Source organism: Alligator mississippiensis, chromosome 1, assembly GCF_030867095.1.
Source record: "Alligator mississippiensis isolate rAllMis1 chromosome 1, rAllMis1, whole genome shotgun sequence".
NCBI classification, from domain to species: domain Eukaryota; kingdom Metazoa; phylum Chordata; order Crocodylia; family Alligatoridae; genus Alligator; species Alligator mississippiensis.
Window position 1 is genome coordinate 479541111 of NC_081824.1, and position 20302 is coordinate 479561412.

Below are 20302 nucleotides of genomic sequence, written 5' to 3' on the forward strand. Positions count from 1 at the left end.
CTGGATACCAAAGCCAGAGAGGAAATCAGCTCCATTGTTTTGTTTCAGGTGCCCCAGTCATGCGTTCATGTTGTTGTGCAAATGTGCACTGATATTATCATTTAATTGTGTGAATTTTCCACGTAGGTCCCAACAAGCTCCGTGTCCAGCAGAGAGGAGGGCATGAGTCCGCAGCGCTGAGGTCCCCAGGCTTCACTCTTCCTTTGCTAGAACGCACTTGTCACACAAGCGATGCTACGTGCTCGAGCCCCATGGCATAGCAGTGTCACAACAATGCATGTATATCAGATGTGGGGAACTGACCCAGCCCAGTGCGGCAGAGCAGGATGTGGTGCTGACCCAGCTCGGAGGGGTGAGGGAGGCCAATTAATCCCATCTGGGCCAGACCAGTCCATTGCAGACCCACTGCTGGGGATGCCAGAGTGGGCAGACTGGTGGGATCTCCATGGGGCCTGGCTGAGGACCCCGGCAGGGCAGGGCAGGGCAGGCTCAGTTGAGTGGACGTGATGGGGCCATGGCAGGTGGGGGGAGGCATCTGGCTGCTGCTGCTCCATGTTGCCAGTAGTGGGGCCGAGGAAAACCGAGGCTGTGGCTGCCCCGGTCCCGCTGTGTGCCCAGGGCTGGTGGGACTGGCTGCATGTGCCACGGCTCGGACTGCCCCCGTCCGCGGGCTGGAAGAATTGCGCTGTGCGCCAGATCCAGGCCAGAGGCTTCCTTTTGCCCAGCTGTGAAAGCAAAGCGAAGAGCAAGGGAGAGGGAAGTGCAAGGACACAGCAGAGACAAGCCACGCCGGGACTGGCAAAAGAGCTGGCACTGCAAGAAGCTCAAGCCGGAGCTTCTGCCAAGACTCAGGCCAGGATTGCTGGATTCAGAGTCCACAGTGCTGGGCATTGCACCACGCTCCCTGCATCGGGGGCTCCCCCAGCCTCTGTGCAGGACCTTGCCAGCCAGACGCCACCTGCCCAGGGCAGCCTGGCCCCAAGCTACCCTGAGTGTCTGTGGGGAAGAGCTCCCGAGGCTGGTGGGGCAGTCTGACTCCCATCCACTGCTCCAGCCGGGCACGGCTTCAGGAAGAGGTCCTCTGGCCATCCACCGACGGGGAGGAAAGAGGCAAGCGAGGAGCTGCTTCCCCTCCCCTCGAGCGGGTGGCTGGAGCAGCAGCAGCCATCTCCACAAGCCCCGGCTTTCCTTGGTGGTTCAGGGAGGAGCAAACCCGTGTTTCAAGCACTTGTCCTGGGTCTGGTCCCTGCCCCATGCTGGTCCTCTCCCTCTGCCTGTTCTCTGGTGCCATTGCTTCCCTTCCCTAGCCACGAAGGTCATGAATGCCCAGGAAAGCACCCGGGAAGAATGAGATCTACAAGCCGGCGCCCAGGACGAGTGAGGAGCCCTCCAAGGATGTGCAGACTGCTCTCATAGTCTCTAGCTCCCACAGCCTCTCCTCCGAGGACTTGCTCTCCAAGGCCTTCCCTCCCCACCTCTGGCCCGTCTCGAACTCCCCCGTGTCTGTTTAAAACAGGGAGCCCAGACTGCTCCCAGGAGTCCAGACCAGGCCGAGCTGGGGCTGAGCAGCGGTGCAGGATCTCCTCCGGCACGGCGGCCCTCTTGCTCGAGCTGAGGGATCCAACACGTGTCTTGTTCCTTTTCCTCCCCCGTCCCACACCGAAGACCCCTCGTCCCTGTAGTGATCTACCAAGACAGCCCATCGTTTCCCCTCGTGCAGGCACACCACCCACTCAGCCACTTCATACCTGTGTGCTCCATTGCTTTTCTCCGAGTGAAGCCCCTTGCTGACCCGCTTTTCTATTGCTGTAGCGCAGCGGTGGGGGACGTCCGGCCCACGGGCTGGGTCCGGTCAGCCGGGGACTCCCTTTCCCAGCCCCCGTGCCTGCACAGATTGTGCCGCTCCCCAAGGAGACCCTGCCTCAGCCACGCCGCCAGCACGCGGCAGAGCAGCGCAGGGGCTGCTCCAGAGGTGCTGGGCACGGGGGACGGGCGGCTTGCTCCGGAGCCAGCGCAGAGCCATGGTCTGTAGCCTGCACGCTCCGGGCAGGGCACGTGATTAGTTGTGAGTTCAGCAACAACACTCTGCTCACTCCAGTGTTGAACTAGCAGTCATTTATTACACCCAGTCCTGGTGCGTGAGAGGAACCAAATGCCCACCGGCTCCTCGTGGCAGCGAAAATGGAGTCACCAGTGCCACAAAACTGCCACAAGCAACTGAACCCTGCAATGCTGACCACGGGGGCCTTGGCCTGGAAGGGGCAGTGCAAGCAAGCACAATAAGACACAACAGCACGCACGCAGGGGATCGTGGCTCTGCCCCGGCTCCAGCAGGCTGTCCCTGCTAGGGATGCTGCCCCCACACCCTGCCACCCAAGCACCCCTGTACCCGGGGCACTGAGCCGTCATGTACGTGCACGGGGTCCGGGTCCGCCTGTGCAGTCCAACCGCACGTGTGGCCCTAGATGTGGTGCGGGGCCCTGCACTCGCGCACAGAAAGCTTGAGCACCGCTGGGCTCACGGACTCGGAGACGCATCAGCTTTCACGAGCACGCGCTCACCTGCTCACACGCTATGGCAGGAGGGGCAGAGAGCAAAGGACTGGGCGTGGAGGGAGGGGAGGAGAGGAGAGGCGGGAGGACAGTGCTGGGAGAGGAAAGCAAAGTCCCAAGTGACAAACCACGGGGACGGCAGGGATCTGGACATGAAGGAGGAGAGCTTGGAGCCGGTCCCTCCCAGGCTGTGCGTGGGGGGACTGGGACATGAAGCAGGTGCTGTGATGGAGACCCCAGCCCTGTCCCCACCCCGGGGGCACCGAGGGGTGGCAGTCGGGGCGCGGGGAGGGGACAGTCTGTGCCCCCCGCGGGTCATGGCAGGGACAGGGATTCCCTCAGGGCTGGGCTGGGACCGGGCACAGGGTCAGGGGAGCCGCGTTGATGCCCCCAGGATTGGGACCGGGACAGAAGAAAGGGCGCAGGGTCCCGAAGAAGGTGTCAGTGAAAGTGAAGAGATGGGACCGGTCGGTCACGTTGTAAAATGAGACCTCGCCCCCCTCGTAGTCCACGAAAACCCCCACCCGCCTGGGCCGCATGCGCACGGGGAGGGGGGTCGAGGTGGAGGTGAGGGCCTTGTATCCCCTGTCCCACAGCCGCACAACCCAGTATCCATCGCCAGGTGACAGTGTGACATCCCCCTTCCTGCGCACAGACTCCCTGCACACGCCCAGGGCCCAGCACATCTTGTCTCCCACCTCCACCTCCCAGTAGTGCCTCCCGCCCGTGATCCCCTCCGAGCCCAGGACACAGACACAAGGGTCAAATCTCTCGAGGATGTAGAACTGAAAGAATAGGTTGAGTCTGTGTCTCACACATTTCCGATCCTCAGACAGGATGAGTTTGGGATGAGCCGTCCCTGGGTCCAGAGTCACGTCCACTGGGGAGAGAGTCACGGGTCAGGGCCGGGGCAGGCGGTCCCTGCGATCATGGGGAATTCGCTGCGTCCCAGGACTTGCGGGTCGGTCCCTGCTGGGAAACCACCGTCGCCCCACAGGGAAATGGGGGGGACAGGAAATGGGGGGACAGGAAATGGGGGGACAGGAAAACAGGAGGTCCCTACCAGCCCCTCCATCCCCGGGGCATTCCTGGCCTGGGCGCTGGAGCCACGATGGGGGAGGGACATGGGGTGGGAGACAGGCAGGCCGCGGGAGGGTGAGGGGCATGCAATGATGTAATCCCAGCATGTCCCTGCCCTGCCCCTCTCCCACACCCAGCGGGGCTGCTCTGCCTGGGGGGCAAGAGGAGTGGGCTCCAAACCCCTGCGCTGGTGTCGCGGGCGCTGCTGGGAAGGGGGCGAGGGGGGCGGCAGGGAGGCTGCAGGGAGGGGGCCGGGCTGGGAGACAGCAGGGAGCAGAGGGGCCCAGCAGAGCAGCCTGCCCGGGGGAAGGGGTGGCAGGGGGGCAGGGGGCAGGGCCCGGGGGTCTCTGTGCTCTGGGCCGGGGTCACTGGGTGTGCTGCCGACAGCAGGTGGGTGCTGCCCCTGCCACCCCAGGCTGGGCTGCTCTGCCCCAGCGGGGACCCCCATGCCCCAGCCCTGTGGGCACAGGACTGCAGCCAGGGCACCCCACAGCCAGCGCCTCCCCAGAGCCCAGCCCAGGGCAGGGCCGTGCATGGGGCTGGGCTCACGGGGTGGGGAGGGGAGGGAAGGGCAGGGGGAGCACTGACAGGGGCACTAAGCACCGCAGAACAGGGCCCATTGCTGGCGAGTCTGGGCAGTTGAGCGAGGAGGGGGCATTTCCCTACTGACTGCCCCAAACTTCTGGGCTCAGCTGCACAAGAGACATGTCCCAGCCCCCCCACCGTGTGTCTGCTCTGGGGGTCTCCACCGGAGGAACTGCACTGGGACAAGGACACCCCGTGTACACAGGACCTGGGACACTGCTGGGACCGGGGCCATCTGCCCCATAGCATTGCACAATCCCAGTCCCGTGGCCCAGTTGCCGCACTGGCCAGCCTCCATTGTGCCAGAAGCTGCACATCCCGATGCAGTTTCCAAACACAACGCAGTGACCCAGGAGCAGAAATCCCAATGGCTCCCAACAGGACCTTGGCTCCGGGGCCACTTGGGGCCTGGGGAAATGCAGCCCTGGGAAACCACAGGACACTCGTGCAGCACTTGTGCAAGGGCAGGCTGGGGAGGACGAGCAGCCTGGGATGGGGTCTGTTCAGAGCACCAGTGTGAATGCACCTTCCCCCTGCTCTGTCCCCAGACCTGCTGTGACATTTGCCCACTTGAGGACATCGGCCCTGCTCCCACCCAACACCCAGGCTGAAAACAGAGACGGCTCCAGTCTGACTGCTCTTGCCAGAGGGATTTGTCCCCTGTTGTGAGCTGCACAGCTCCCCTACTGCCATGCCCAGGCACCCCCAGCATATACAGAGCTGGCAGGGACTGGCTCACATCCCCAGGGAACGTGTGTGCTCTCCACCCCCCGCACCCCGCAGCCCCTGCTCACTCTCAACAACCAGGCAGGATCAGGGCAGGGCTGGGGGATCCCTGCAGGGTGAGAGATCTCGCACCCTGATCTGGGTGCAGACTGGCCCAGTGCAGGCCCTCCCCATGGTCAGTCTGGTCTAGGCTCATCTGACCCACAAGGGATGGGGACAGGCTGGGATTGTGCATGCAAGTCACCCCTCGGGAGGGCAAGGTCCAATGGGCACAAGGTAGCTGTGAAAAATTTAGGATCAAGAAAAACTTTGTTTCTGTAAAGGTAACTACGATGTGGAGCACACTCCCAGCAGAGGTTGTACAATGGCCATCCCTGGAGGTGTTCAAGAGGAGGCTGGACAAGGACATCTTGGAGCTCATTTGAGCCCAATTGCCTCTTGCCCATGGCAGGGGCTGGACTCAGTGATCTTACTGGACTGTTCTGGTCCTTCTTGCTATAACTCTGTGATTCTGTGGGACTCCCCTCCCAGTGTCCCCCAGGGGCTTGAGATCTGTGCACATCTGCTCTTACCACACAGTGCACCCAGAGCTTGGCCCAGAGCCCCACTGTCCTCACTCTCAGTAATCATTCATCCTGGGGCAGGTTCAGACAGGGCCGGGGGTCCCTGCAGGGCTGGAAATCTTACACCCCACTCTGGATGCAGACTGTCCCAGGCCAGGCTCTCCCCACACTCAGCCTGACTCCAGGCTCATCTGACCCACATGGGGAAGGTGACAGCTCTGGGCAAGATAAGTGAGACACCCCAGATTTCCCTTCCAAGCCTGACCCGTTCAGGAAAGCCTCAGGCCCTCTTCACACCACAGACTGAGCTGGGGCATCAAAGCCCCTTTAAGAACAGATGCATTGACTTTCCCAAACCCAGTCCTGGGTGAAACCAGCTCTGGGCTGCAGCTCTGTGTGGGCAGGACTGCACTGGCTGCTGCTTTGCACCATCATGGGCAGGAAACAGCTGCAGAGACCAGGCTGGGACCTGCCAGTTGGGTCTGTGTTCGTTGGTGCCAGGAGGGGGCTGGGGGCTGCGGGCGCCTGTCTGCACTCCCAGGGCAAGGCCAGGCCTGGCTGAGGCTGACGTCTGGGCCACCTGCCCTTCCTGCTGCCTCAGGGGAGGGACCGTTGTGCCCCACTTTGGAGCCAGAGCTGACATGAGAGAGGTTGGGTCTGAAAGCCTGAAGGCATTGTAAGAGATGCCTGAGGCAGGAGAGACGTTTCCCTAGGATCTGAATTCAGGGAAGTGGCAGGGCAGGGACTGAGCTGCATCCAGGGCAGGGAGTGTGTGCAGGGCAGAAAGCCCCAAGATGTGGGGAGTAGCAAGCAGCAGGCAGGGAGAGATGGCCTGGCCATGGGGCTGGAAGAGGAAGCCTGGAGGATCATGCTGTAGGGGCCAAACATAGCTGGAAAGGAGCTGGGAATGGAGAGCAGGGAACAAACAGCCTCTTCCTGCCTCATACGCCTGCACTCGGGGCCTGTGCCCAGCCCTGGGAATGGGCAGGATGGCACCAAGGGTATCCCAGTGGTGGTGCCCACCTCCCTTGGGCACTGCAGGCTGCACCACACTGCAGGGCCCAGGGACTGCAGGCTGTTGGACACCATGAGACCTTCCCCATTGCTTGGAGAGGCCCAGATTTCACTTCAGTCTTCACCTTGAATTGACAGCCACGGGATCCTAGAGATTAACCCAGAGATTTAACCAGGAGATCGAGTGGCAGCAACTGGGCCTGGGGCACATGGAAGAGGATAATCTCAGAGCACCAGCACTTTGCTGTCCAGCCCTGATCCTGGCATTACCTCCTCTCTCCCACAGCAGGAACAGGGATCCACCTGTTTGACCATTCCCCTGTTTGAAATTTCCCCTGTCCCCACTGGAGTGACCCAGCCGTGCCCTGCGTGGAAATTACAATGGGACTTTTCCCCCTGCCAATCTAGAGGCCCTCAGACCTGGGCCGAGGAGACCGCTGCAAGACTGCAGAGGCTCTCTGCCAACACAGCAGTCACATCCCCTGTGCTGTGTGTGCTACATCCCCCAGTGCACTCAACACGGCTCTTGCTGCTGCCAACGACCTGACATACACAGCGATGTACCTGTGAATTTCCTTAGCATTTCCACCATCCCTGGGATGCTGCACGAGGTCTTCAGCTCTGTGGAAACAGCTTTTGCTTCCTGAAGCTTCACATCCTTGCTCCTAAGAGGAACATATCCCCCATCATCACTCAGCCCAGCTCTTCCACATGGATATTCCTGCCACAGCCCAAGCAGGAAAGTACTGGGAGGGGGAAGGGGAAGATACACACCTGTCCAAGGTCCTTTTCACATCCTAGAAAGGGAAAAAGGTGGGTAAAAGTGAATATTCCCTTGCTGGGTGAAACCATCTGTGCCAACATTTAGTGAGTTTATGACTTGTCTGTTCTATGGGCATCATTTTTTTCATTGTGTGAAAATCCTTAAGTCTGCCTCTGCCTGGTGCACTTGGATGCAGCCAAGGGGGATGAGCCATTTCTCTGCTGTCGCCTCTGTCTCAGCATTACTTTGTTCTGAACATTTTCTCAGCTACCTCCAGATTTCCTGACTTGTTCTTTCAGCTGCTGACAGACATGAGAAAACCAAATAAACTGTGTTTTACTGGAAGAGGCAGCACATTAGGTGCACCCAGCTCCACAGCATCTCTCTAGATCACATGGTCCAGTAAGTCTTTGGGGGCTTTAATCAACCAGCTATCAGATAAAAGGTCCAAAAAAGCCTTCCTGAAGTGCCCAGTCTATACAGATATTGGGCAAGCCAGGTCCAACTGATGTGATACCACTTGTGGGTATGTGCTGGGCTTGGCCCAAAGGCACACTGACTTTAAAGTCAATCCCTTATTTTTCATTTCTGTAGGCAGACTTCATTTCAATAACTTGGCACTTCTCCCAAATCATAATTTCCTCCCAGTACAAACTGGTAGATCTCTGGGATGATGGAAACTCTTGTCTGAGTCTTGGCTCAGTTTCTACCAGTTCTGGGGTCCAGGCCGAGGGCTGCTTTGTGCCAGACGGCAGCAGCATTGAGGGGCCGGATCAGTAGCACACGCTCACCTTCAGCAGCTCAGCAGGTGTCTGCCGGCTCTTCTCCTCTATCTCCGAGATCAGCCTGCGCAGAGAGGAGCTTTGCCAGGAGAGTTGGGCTACGTTCGCCTCCAGGCTCCGCAGAGTCTCCCTCTCCTCCTCCTCCAGTCTCTGCAGAAGCCGCTGCTCCTCCTCGCTCACAAAGTGACGCAGCTTCTCGCACTCAGACTTGATTCCCTCTCTCTGTTGCTTTACCTTGTTCTTCCAGAACAAGCAGCAAAAACAAGTGTGAGCTGCGATCTCCACTTTCAACTTTGCATTGGCAGAGGGAAGGCATGAAGTCAGTGTGTGCAGCCCTTTGTCACTAGCTATACTCTCACCAGATATATAATACACACATTAGATATAGTGATGCACTATCTAGAGAAAGCATCACACAATACTTTCACCCCATAGCAAAACGGCTGATATCCAAGGCAGAGATTTAGGATCTAGGGCTTCTGCAAAGGCCCTGGGGCTTGGAGCAAAACCCAGTGGGCCATGGATCATCTCTGGCTGAGCTGTTGATGTCGGTGCTTTTGTACTAGGCCTGGGGCTGTCCCTGGGTCGGGAATGCAGGAGGTGCTCCATGCAAAGAACTTCAAGCCTGTGTTGGCCAAGGGAGATGGATGGGAAGGACCCCAAGAGAGCCCCCTTCACCAACAGGAACTCTCTACATAGGACACAGGCTCCTCTGCCAGTGGCTTGCTCCCTTCCAGGGTGGGGAAAGTGCAATATCCTAAAGTGACAGCCCAAGAACCAGGAAAAGCACAGGACATAACAAGAGACACGTGAGGAAGGGACTGCAGGGCTGAAGAACGAGCCCACACCAGTCCCACAAACCATTACCTCTGCCCCTGTGAGAGCTGCCCCAGGCTGGGGAGCCTTGAAGCCCCTGTCCATGGGCCCAGGGCAGGGCAACAAGCACTGCCTCCCCCTTGGCCCTGGGATGGGGAACAGCAAACTCCAGAGCCCCTTTCCCTTCATGCGGGGGCACCGCGGGTGAAAGAGCACAGGGCTCCCGTTCCCCACAGGGCAGGGTAATGCAGAGTGCCCAGCCTGCCCTGCCCCAGGGCACCGCAGGAAGGGCTCTGCACCAGTCCTCTTCTGGCTCAGTGATGCCCATCGTGATAGGAGGCTTTTAGACTTTAGAGAACTGCTAGAAGAGTCTCACAGAAACCGAAACACTTATGTGATGGAAATCCTACTGCGGTGCCCAGAGCCCTGGGACAGCTGGCAAAGACAGAGACATGGGCTTCAGGGTGTGCAGAAACTGCAGCAGCTCTGGGAGCAAACACGGCTCCAGCTTGCAGAGTGTGGCCCATTTTATGGGAGGTAAAGTATGTCATCCAGGCCAGGAGCAGTGACTTTATACTCCCCTGGAAGAGTGGCAAGGAAGGGGTTAAGCTGCCAGCACCTCAGCCCAGTCTGGTCCCAGCTCTCCCCCAGACCGCAGCATCCCCCTGATGTCTAGGAAGAGCTCCCTCCATGGCACACCGCCCCTGAGGGGGCAGATCTTACAGCTGCCCCCACCCCGCACTGCCAGCTCTGCATGGGGATGAGCTCTTGAGGACACAAACTGGCACCTGCCTTCCACGCCGCGGTGCTGTCCTTCTCCTTGGACTCCATCGCCAGGGCCCTCTCCATCGCCTTCCTCAGAGGATCCAGGACTCGCTGGAGCTTCACCTGGCAGGAGAACCATCAGGTCCTTATTCCTGACCCTGACACACGCTGGGACAAGGAGGGCTTCATACGGGATCAGTAAATGTGCAAGGAAAGCAAGCAGCAGAAGCAGCCGTGTGTGGGGCTCTGGGGCCCCGGGACCAGAAACCCAGCAGTCACTGGCCAGGACCGTGCCCAGGGCAGCGCCCATCCCCGCTCCTCTCGAACCCTCTTTGCAGGCTCTGGCTCAGGGGCTCTGGCACCGCGTACAAGACGCAGCTGAAACTCTGCTGTGAGGGAGAAGTCACCTCCGTGCTGCTCTGCAGACACACGTAAGGAGCAGGAAAAAACCTTCTGTTATTTAGCAGCAAAAGAAAATGGTGGAACATTGCCCTCCAGCACCAGCAAATTCCAGTTGCTGAGATGTGAGGGAACTGGAAGTGGAGACGTGGACAAGAGAGGTGGTGGCTGCCGCATGCTCCTACCAGAGGATGCTTTGTCCCCCCTTACCCCCACAGCCCTTCACTTGCTTTGACCTGCAGCACCCCACACAAGCACCCTCTGTGCTGCCCCTTCTTGGGCTGAAATACAGTATTTGAGACACCTGGGACCGGTCAGTTAATTCATACTGTGAGTGCTTGTTTATAGTCTAGAGGACTGTAGTCCAGAGGAAATTTTGTTTTTGTTTTTTTTTTTTTTTTTTTCTGGGAAAGGGAGAGAAAAGCATTCCTAACTGTGGAGTAATGTGGATTTGGAGGCTCTGGCATCCATGGTCTACGATCAACCAAAACCTTTCCAGCATGGAGACTGATTCCTTAAACCTCGGCAGTCCTGCAGCCATTCAGTGTGGATCTGGGCCCACATGCAATACCTTCCAACTTAGTGTCAGCCAGAGATTTTATGAGCCCAGTTCGAGTCCAGTAACAAGGTCACAGACAGGATTGTTGAACAGGATTAGTCCCCTGCCTTGCACACCCCAGGGCCCTCCCGGCGCCTCCTGCTCCAGCCACATCGTTCCCATCTGCACAGAACATGCTGCCGTCTGCCTCCGAGACAGCTCCTGACCTACCGCACAGCGCAGCAATGACCCGTCCCCTCCAGTTTGGCCAGTTATACCCCAATGAAACACTTCATTTCATCTAGAAAGTTACCATACTTTTCACATACAACACAGCCTTTCCTCTCAAAACTAGCTGCTGGAAATTGTAGTGTGCATTATATGTGAGAAATGTGGTAAGAAGAGTTTCTGCTGATCAAAAGTGAAAGTCAGATCTGCACTGGAGCAGAAGAGGGAGCAGTTTCTGCTCCCAGGCTGCTCCTCTGTTACCTGTTACAGGAAACGATCTTTTATCTTTATTCTGCCATTCAGAAATGAGCTGTGTGTCATACTATCAGCTGTATTGTATGGAGAAAATACTATCAGCCCTCTGCATTGCCCTGTTCAGTGTGTTATGTTATCAGAGGTGCATCTCAGATTAGTCTGACACAATCTGGTTTGGAAACCCCGGTTGTGGGGGGGGAGATAGAAACAGCAGAACAGCTGGTTTAACGAAGGACTTCCCAAGCACAAACACCGTACTCCGGTGCCGGTTCCAGCGTACAGTAAAGCAGCACCACAGCTGAGAAGGAAGCAGCGATGCCTCCTGGAGCAGGGACCTCTAATCCCTGCTACTTAAGAGGTCGGGAGGCAGCACCGGAGGGCTGCACCGAGGTAGGCGGCAGGGCAAAGGCCAGCTGCAGAACAACATGCACCCAGGGGCACCCAGGAGGGATGAGGGGGCAGCAGGGAGCAGGCAGTGGCTGTGGCTCAGGGGCTGGGGTGCAGCCGGTGAGAAGAGGCTGAGGGCTGAGCTGTGTGACCAGAGAGGCCAGAGCCCCAGCCCATGACAAGCCTGGCTCCTGGGCCAGAAAGGTCCATTTGGTCCTGGCTAGCTCTGCAGGTGGGACTGCTGCAGATCTGAGATATAAGAGAGCGGGCCCGAAGCAGCCACGTAGCTGAGGATCTGCAGGAGAGGCAGGAACCTGGGGGTAGGAGGTGGCTGGGACCTGGCGGGGATCTGCAGCTGGCAGAGCACTGGGGGGTGAGGTGTTGCTGTCAGAGGCAGAAAGGAGGCCACAGCGGTGCCTGAGGGACACTCTCTAGAGGCAGGAGACAAGAGCCCTGCAGAGCCAAGGACTCAGGGCAATGAGCCGGGTTACAGGGTCAGGGGTTACCCTAAAAGGGGAAGTTACTCCAGGGTCAGGGATCCCAGGGCCTGGGACACACTGCAGGACAGGGCCAAGGGGCCCAGGGAACTTGACACAGGGAGGGCTGAGGGCAAGAAAGTTGGCCAAGAACTGGAGGCCTGTGGTCAGAATAAAGGTGGGTGAAGGCCAAGGGGCAGAGGTAAAGGAAATTGAAATAATAACACCCATGAGGCACAGGTGTGTCTGTAGGGGAGGGCAGAGGCCATGAATTTAGCCCTGGAGGTGTTTAGGGCTAGTTGGGTTTCAGTCTCAAAGCCCAGGGACTGTGGGCAGTGCGGCCCGGACCCAAATCAGGTGTGAGTCCGAGAGAAGAACCAAATACAGAAAGAGAGCAGCCAAAGCTCCCCAGGCCCTGCGGGCAGCCTCCGCTCATTGCCTTCAGCACCGTGGTGCAGCAAGTGAGGCGGCAGGTGAGACCCTGAGGGGCTGGAGCGAGAGCAGGGCAGGACTAAGGTGGCCACCACAGGGTGTCACAGCTGCCCTCGGGCACGTCCTGTTACACCTCCACACAAGTGCTCACCACTGAAATGGCTAGTGCCATGGGGTAAATGGAGTCCCCGTGCCCGTCACCTGCACGAAGCCCCCTGAGCAGGGTGTGGCTGCACCTACACTACGGATTGTGCCCGCTTAGCTACCAAGGCTTAAAATCATCTACCCCCAACACACACCTTGTGCGGTGGGCCAGTTTTGGGTGTTCCTGCACTGACCCACCCACCTCACTGGCCTGATCAAAAACCAAACTCTGAGTGTCTCCCTTGGGGTGCCTACGTGCAGCCAACCCCCTTCCTGGAGCTCAGTCGCAAGCCTGGGGTAACCACTGCCACCGCCTGGACTCGGGTCTTTGGCAGGGCTCTGTGCCGCCCTGGGTACACAGACCCTGCAGACCTTGGGGTTGCTTAAACCACCATGGGATTTGGGGGTGCTTTCTTCCTACAGGAGGAAAGTAAAACAGCCAAGACCACCTTAGCAAGCCTAGCAAAGTGATCTAACATGGATGGTCCCTTCCTTCTGAAGCACACACAGCAGGGCAGGCTAATACAGGTAGATTTATTTAGTAAAGAGGGATAGGTGAGAAAGGGATACAAACAGCAGCATAGAGAAAGAAAACCCTCCTTGAGCGAATCACTCTAGGCTGGTTAGCCTCTTGATACGCGACTAGAGCACTTCAATCCAAGTTCCTCACTAGATTTCTGGTTAGCTCCTCACATCGACACCCAGGGAATTGTGGGTGCCCAGAGCTTGGTCCAGTGACAAGAAGAGGTCTCTCCCCCAATTTACTGATCAATTTACTGAGGGTGGGTATGGGGAGGGGTGTGATTTCTCCACACCTTGCACTAAACAATATATATAGAGATATAGATATCTATATCTATCGATATCGATATAGATACATAAATTTTATCTCTTGGACCAAATCAGTTTTGAATTCTATCAACTAAGCAGAGCTCAATCATTCCTGTCTGTGCTGCACTACCACCAGCAAATACCCTCCCTTGCAGACCCTTCAGATCAGGGCTTCAGGTACTGCCAAATCCATGGCAGCCATCCTATGTGCAAGCCACAAGCCTAGAGGCCTTGGAGTTCAGATGCCCACTAATTTCACTTCACCAAATGGCCAAAGGAACAGGCTAAAGGGAGGGCCAAGATCTATACCCTATGAACATAAGTTTTGTAGCCAAGATCCTTGCACTGGGAGGCATTTGCAGACTCTCAGAGGTCACCTTCCCTGCAGTGCAAGCGATAGACATTCAGCTCAACTACAGTAAGTCGTTCACAGCCAGGGAGAAGGGGATTGCCCTTGCCCGGCAGGTACAGCCACCTGGGCTGAAACCTATCATGGTATCTCTCCTGGCAGGTAAGTGTGTGTCTGTGCAATGGGATCTCTCAGGTCAGTGGTGTCACCTACCTGGTAATCGTTGGCCGCCTCCTGGATGGGCAGCACTGTGTGACCCCGGTGAGCCTGGGACTCCCTGCAGATCACACAGATGGCTTCCCCATCCTCCTCACAGAAGAGCTTGAGTTTCTCCTCGTGCTCCAAGCATTGAGTGGCAATCTTCTCCTTTCCTGGTTTCAGACTCTGCTCTTTAATCTTCTCCACCAGGTTTCTGAGCTGAGTGTTGAGCTGGAAGCTCCCAATCTGGAACTGTGCTCTGCAGCTGGGACAGGGGATGGCGTTGCCTGAGCCACGGACAGCGTCCTCACAGTATCGGGTGATGCAGGCTCGGCAGAAGTTGTGCCCACACCCTATGGTCACCGGCTCTGTCAAGAGCTCCAGGCAGATGGAGCAGACGGCCTCTTCAGCCATGTCCTGTCCTGGAGGTCTGAGGCTGCACGGCCCGTCTTCTGCTGATTGTTCTTCCTGCTCTGTGCAGGCTGGGCTCGTCCTGGGTGGTGCCTACCTGAGCGCAGCAGGAGGGGCCAAAGGGGCAAAGGGAAAGTAAAGGAAGAATTAACCTGAGTGGAGAGAAAGGAGGGATGAGGACAAGGGAACAATAGAAGCAGAGATTAGAAAGGCTGGTGAGACAGGTTGTTCACAGGTGGGGGGGGGGCAGAGGTGAGAAACCACCCCAACACACAAACACGTAGGAAACAGTGCACCCCATCAGTGCACTCTGCAGCGTGCCTTCACCACGGTGCAGGATTTTTAAAATTTTAATTTATTTTTTCATGTTGCAACCAGTGACTCAAAACATGAATTTCCCAGCTGCTGCTCTAATTCCCACCCCTTAAGTCCCACCTGTGCCAGGCCAGCTGCGTGCTGTTCTGCACGGAGAGGACGACAGCTTTGGGGGCAATGCTTAGGACTAACAAGGACACGAGATGGTCACAGGTTCTCATCAGGCCTGTGACACAGGGAGCTCCTTCTTTTTTCTTGAACACCTCAGAGATGTCATAGATTTCTAGGGCCAGAAGGGATCTTGCAGATCATCGAGTGCGACCCCCTGCTCTAGGCAAGAAAGAGAGCTGGGGTTAAACAACCTCAGCTAGGTGCCTGTCTAATGTTTTCCTGAACACCTCCAAGGTAGGGGAGAGCACCACCTCCCTTGGGAGCCCGTTCCATATTTTGGCAACCCTCGATAAAGAATTTCTTCCTTATGCCCAGTCTAAATCTACTCTCCTTTAGTTTGTGGCTGTTATTACTAGTAACCCCGAGGGGTGTCGTAGGAAACAGAGTATCCCCTATTCCCTGCTGACCCCCCACCCCCACGATGAGTTTGTAGACAGCCACAAGATCGCCTCTCAACCTTTTCTTCCGGAGGTTGAAGAGATTCAGGTCCCTCAGTCTGTCTTCATAGGGACCTGAATCTCTTCAATGGGTTCAGGCTGAGGGCCTGCAGATCTTACCCGCAGGCCCTAGGCAAGCAAGTAGCCCTTCTCTGAGCCCTCTCAAGGTTGTCCACAGCCCTCGTGAAGTGCAGCGCCCAGAACTGGATGCAGTACTCCAGCTGTGCCCTGACCAGTGCCACATAGGGCAGAAGTATCACCTCCCTGGACCAGCTTGTGATGCACCTACTAATGCAAGGAAGAGTGTGGTTAGCCTTACTTATTACCTCGTCACATTGGTGACACATGTTCATTTTTCCATGGACCAAGACTCTGAGATCCCTTCCCATGGCTCTTCCCAGTCTATCGCTGTCTTGGAGAGTATTTCTCCCCAGGTGCAGCACCTTGCACTTATCCTTGTTAAACTGCATCCTATCCTGATCTGCCCACTTCCCCAGTCTGTCCGGATCCGCCTGGATTCACTCCCTGCCCTCCACTGTGTTTACTGTACATGGGGTACGGTTTGGTGTCATCTGTGAATTTGGACAGTGCTTTCACCTCCTCATCCAAATCACTGAGGAAGATATTGAACAGCACTGGTCCAAGCAATGGGCCCTGGGGAACACCACTGCCCACATCTCTCCAGGGAGAAACCTCCCCATCCACCACCACTCTCTGGCTGCGTCCCATAAGACAGTTTTTCACTCACTGTACTGTGAAAAAATCCACATCACAGCTACTCAGTTTGCTTGTGAGAACTGGGTGCGACACTGTGTCGAAAGCCTGTTTACAGTCCACTATCTATCTCCACTCCTGCATCTAAGCACTTTGTGTGACCTGATCATAAAAAGAGGCCAGGTTAGTCAGGCAGGATCTGTCTGCTATAAACCCACGCTGGTTTCCCCTTAACGTCGATTGTGGGGGTGCCATTTCCTCTTCCCATGTCCCAAACAGCAGCAGGCTTTCATGGGTCCTCACTGGCCTTGCCCTAATTCTGGTTCTCCTTCTGAGACTGATCAGCATCTATTTTGCTTTGGCTTTGTGCTCCTTTCATGGTTATGACCAGCAATCTGGTTTTCCCTGGTAAAAAATCACAAATTCTCTGATAAGAAATCACAAATTCTCTGATAAATGCCTCCCCCAAGTCCCTCCCCCGACCCTGCTGGTGCCCATTACTCCCCACTGACCATCCCTGGGTGCTGGTCATGCCTCTCACTCCCCCACCACAGCCCCCACAGCCTTCCTGGTGCCCCTCACCCCCACCCACAGCCCCTGCTCCCCCAGCCCTGCTGGAGGGGGCACCCAGCTGCCAGGGCTATGGGGCCAGAGGCCCAGGACAGGAGCCCCTTAGTATTGTATTACCCGCTGTCTCCCAACAAATGTGATCCTTTATGATTTTTTCTAAGGTCTTGCTAAGAATAGAGGTGAGGCTAACCGGCCTATAATTCCCCAGGTCCTCCTTCCTCCCCTTCTTGAAAATAGGGACCACATTGGCCCATTTCCAGTCTTCTGGCACCTGTCCTGAGTGCCACAAGTTCTCAAACAGTTGTGCCAGTGGTTTCACTAATACACCGGACAATTCTTTTAGTACCCTTGGGTGAAGATCATCGGGGCCCGCCATCATAAATACATCCAACCCCTCCAAGTGCCCCTTCACTAGGTCAGTCCGAACTGTAGGTGGAGTGGCATTTCTCTCATGCCAGACTAAAGAATTATTGGGAAGCATGTCTGTATCCATGTCCAGGAACACAGATGCAAAGAAGTCATTTAAAAGCTCTGCTTTATCCATCCTGAGTTGTCCTAGACCATCCTGTAGTGGCCCTATGTCACCCTGCGCTGCCTTCTTGCTCCCTATGTACTGAAACCCCACACAGTCCCTTAGACCCATCTTGACACTAACGGGGTCCATCAGCTTTCCCAGGCATTACAGAGAGCTGGGTCCAGCACCCAGACAAGGGAAGTGAGCCTGGACCTCAAGCCATTGGGCAGGAACCAGCCTGTTAAAGGGCTGTTACATCCATTTCTCCCCTGTCAAGCCCTGCACATCTGTCCTCACCTTATGGGACCTCTGCCAGCTGTGATGCCCTGGACCCAAAGGCATTTGTTATCAGCCCAGGAGCACCCCAGTTAGACGAACACCTTGCTGGGGTCGTTTGACCCCAGTACTTTTTCCTGCCATGGCAGGGGGTCGGACTTGATGATCTACTCAGGTCCCTTCTGATCCGACCAACTGTGAAACTATGAAACCCCAGCTCTGTGAAATGTGGGCTAGCGGATAGCCCCTACAAGCTGGATCGGGGTTAGCAATCTGCCAGTGTGGCACATGAAGGCATTTTGCTTGGCACGTGTGCCTCGGGGCAGACAGCAGGGAAAGGGCTGTGTCTGCACTGCCACAACAAGGGCTGGGCCTGTCATGGCTCCCATGCCATCTTGCCCTGGCACCCCAATATCTTACAAGCTGAAGTTGTGGATGTTTCTCGTGCTCTGCCCAAAAACAGTAAAGTCCCCTGAGCTAGACAGAGAGCAACTCTCTGCAGCTGGACAAGCCACCCACTGGGTCACACACCAAGCTCAGGGATCTCACACCCACCACACACTCGGAGGCAGCAGGTGCCCAGAGAAGGAAGGAAGGGTTTTAGGGATTCCCCCTGGTCCTTCACCTGCTTCTCCCCTCTCCCCACCCCATCTCCAAACACCTCCCCACCTGTCCAGAACAGAGGTCCATGTATGGGGCTGGTCAAGGGATGGCAAAGATGCCCTGATGTCCCCACATGGAGTGGCATCCCCTCTGCCCTGCAGCCAGGCAGGGAGCGGGCTGGAGAGAGGTGGGGGAAGCAGCCCAGCCCCCTGAGCCAGGGGCACCAGCTCCCACCAACCAGCATGGGCAGACCTACAAGTTTGAGAAGAGGGGTGCAGAGGGTGAGGTGCATTGTTACATATAGAGCACCACACTTGTTTCTCCAACTAAAAATAATCTAGAAGCTTTACTAACGTGCTGGGGCCTCGGGCTGTATTGTGCAGTCTCAGACTGAAGCCACCTCAAATATAACTTCACTGCAATGAGTTAAGAGCAAAGTGCAGGTCTGTGACAGAGGAGCTTCATGAGGAGGAGCTGTTTGCAGACGGCAGCACTGCAGGACAAAGTCCAGCTCCTGTTGGGAGAACATTAAGCCCATTAAAATGAAAAGACGGTTGCTAACACCTGTGCAATCACAACTTTCAAAGGGATCACCTAGATTTTAAGGATCTTGAAGTGAATTGACTCCCTCAGCACTGCCAGACTAGAAGTGCTGCTGGTGCTGCCAGGCAGTTGGCTTGAAACTTGGGGTGAAGCAGTGATTAAAGCAGGGTGAAAGCGCACCTGTGCACCGCCCTCCCCCAGGTCTCAGCAGCGAGGTGCTGGTGCTCCTTTATCTCAGGGCAATGGGTTCAATTTTGACAAAACAGCCACTGGGATTCAAGGTCCCTTGTCTCTTTGAAAATCCCAGGCTGGAGGGCTGTGGGTGGGTACTCTACAGCCCTGGGGAAGGTGTAAAGCCCTCCAAACCAAGTTTTGCTGAGAAGAGCCTGGTGCTGCTGGGACTTTGCTGCTTATCATCCCCAACTGGTGTGTTCCCAAGCAGAGCTGTCGGGACGCACAAGGGCTGCTGACAAAGTCCGGCAGGTGGCTGGGACCAGTTCTGCGTTCCTGTCCATGGGCTGAGGAGCCTGAAACCCAGAGCACCCCTTGTACAAGTGTTCTGCTCTCAGTTAGGCAGCCAGGTGTGGCAGGACTCCTGGTCTCAGGCCAGGGTGGTTTTCAGTGCCCCCCAGACAGTCTCAAATGTGGTCTCTGTCTGGCTGTCTATTCTTCTGACTTCTTTTAGAAAAGGACAAACTTTGCACCCATAACTTCATATCACCGCCTTTCAAACCCCCCCAAGTGGAAAACTTGGACTCTGCCAGGCTGAGTAACATGCCACAATTGTGACCAAAGCTATCACTTAGCACAGAACTAGAAAAGAAGCTAGCAGAGGCGCTTCCTTTTCATTGCAGCAGGAACCCAAGGGATGGAGAGGTTGTTAGCCCCCATGTATGTATAGGTGGGCACAGGGAGTGGGGTTCAGAAGATGCCAGAGCTGGGAATTGCAGCTAAAGCATTCTGGGTCTGAATAATGGCCAGGTCAGTGGCCAAACAATGCCCTTGGGAAGGGGCTGGGTTTAGTCAGGCCAGGGCCTCCATCACGAGTTATCGCTCTGGGGAGCTGTGCTTTCACTTGCACTTTGTTAAGAAACATGTGGTGGTGACCAGCCACCCCTGGCACTGTACTTGGGGTCTACGCTGTGGGGGAGACCTGTTGTGAGCAATGGGGAGTATCTCTGGTGGGGGTTCAACGGTACTGGTAATCTCCGGCCATCACCACTCTTGCCACATGAGCATCAGGGGCTTCAGTGGAGTGACTCGTGCCAACATCTCTTGGTGCTGCAGGTGACTGAGCCTCAACCATGTGGGCCTGCGCTTATCTGACATTGATTGTGGGGCCGCCATTTCCTCTTCCCATGTCCCAAACAGCACCAGGCTTTCATGGGTCCTCACTGGCCTTGCCCTAATTCTGGTTCTCCTTCCGAGATGGATCATCATCTATTTTGCTTGGCTTTGTGCTCCTTTCATGGTTATGAGCAGGGATCCTGGTTTTCCCTGGTAAAAAATCATGAATTCTCTGATAGAAAAAATCACAAATTATCTAATTAGATCCCCCTGCCCGCGGCCCTGCTGGCGCCCATTGCACCCACTGACAGTCCCTGGGTGCTGCTCATGCCCCTCGCTCCCCCACCACACCCCCACAACCTTGCTAGTGCCCCTCGCCCCCGACCCACAGCCCCTACTCCCCCAACCCTGCTGGAGGGTCCCCCAGCTGTCAGGGCTATGGGGCCAGAGACCCAGGACTGTAACCCCCTGCCTCTGGCAGGGGTCGGCGGCTGCTGCGGCAGAGCAGGGCCTGGTTTCCCCTGATGTCTGCTGCGGGCTCGGGTGGACTGGGGGTGGCTCCCTGCTGTGGCATGCGC

At 56.6% G+C, this 20302-nt stretch overlaps 1 protein-coding gene across 1 annotated transcript in view; it reads right to left on the reverse strand.

Annotated features, from left to right (window-relative positions):
* Positions 1-2503: 2503 nt before the first annotated feature.
* LOC102572867 (E3 ubiquitin-protein ligase TRIM39) overlaps positions 2504-20302 on the reverse strand; it is a 31626-nt gene continuing 13827 nt past the window's right edge. Inside the window, exons 2-6 of the mRNA XM_059724796.1 lie at positions 13866-14305; positions 8075-8305; positions 7295-7317; positions 7085-7185; positions 2504-3432 (exon numbers count right to left, since the gene is read on the reverse strand). Coding sequence (XP_059580779.1) covers positions 2891-3432; positions 7085-7185; positions 7295-7317; positions 8075-8305; positions 13866-14305 — 1337 coding nt within the window. The 3' untranslated portion in view covers positions 2504-2890. The remainder of the gene's footprint in view (positions 3433-7084; positions 7186-7294; positions 7318-8074; positions 8306-13865; positions 14306-20302) is intronic.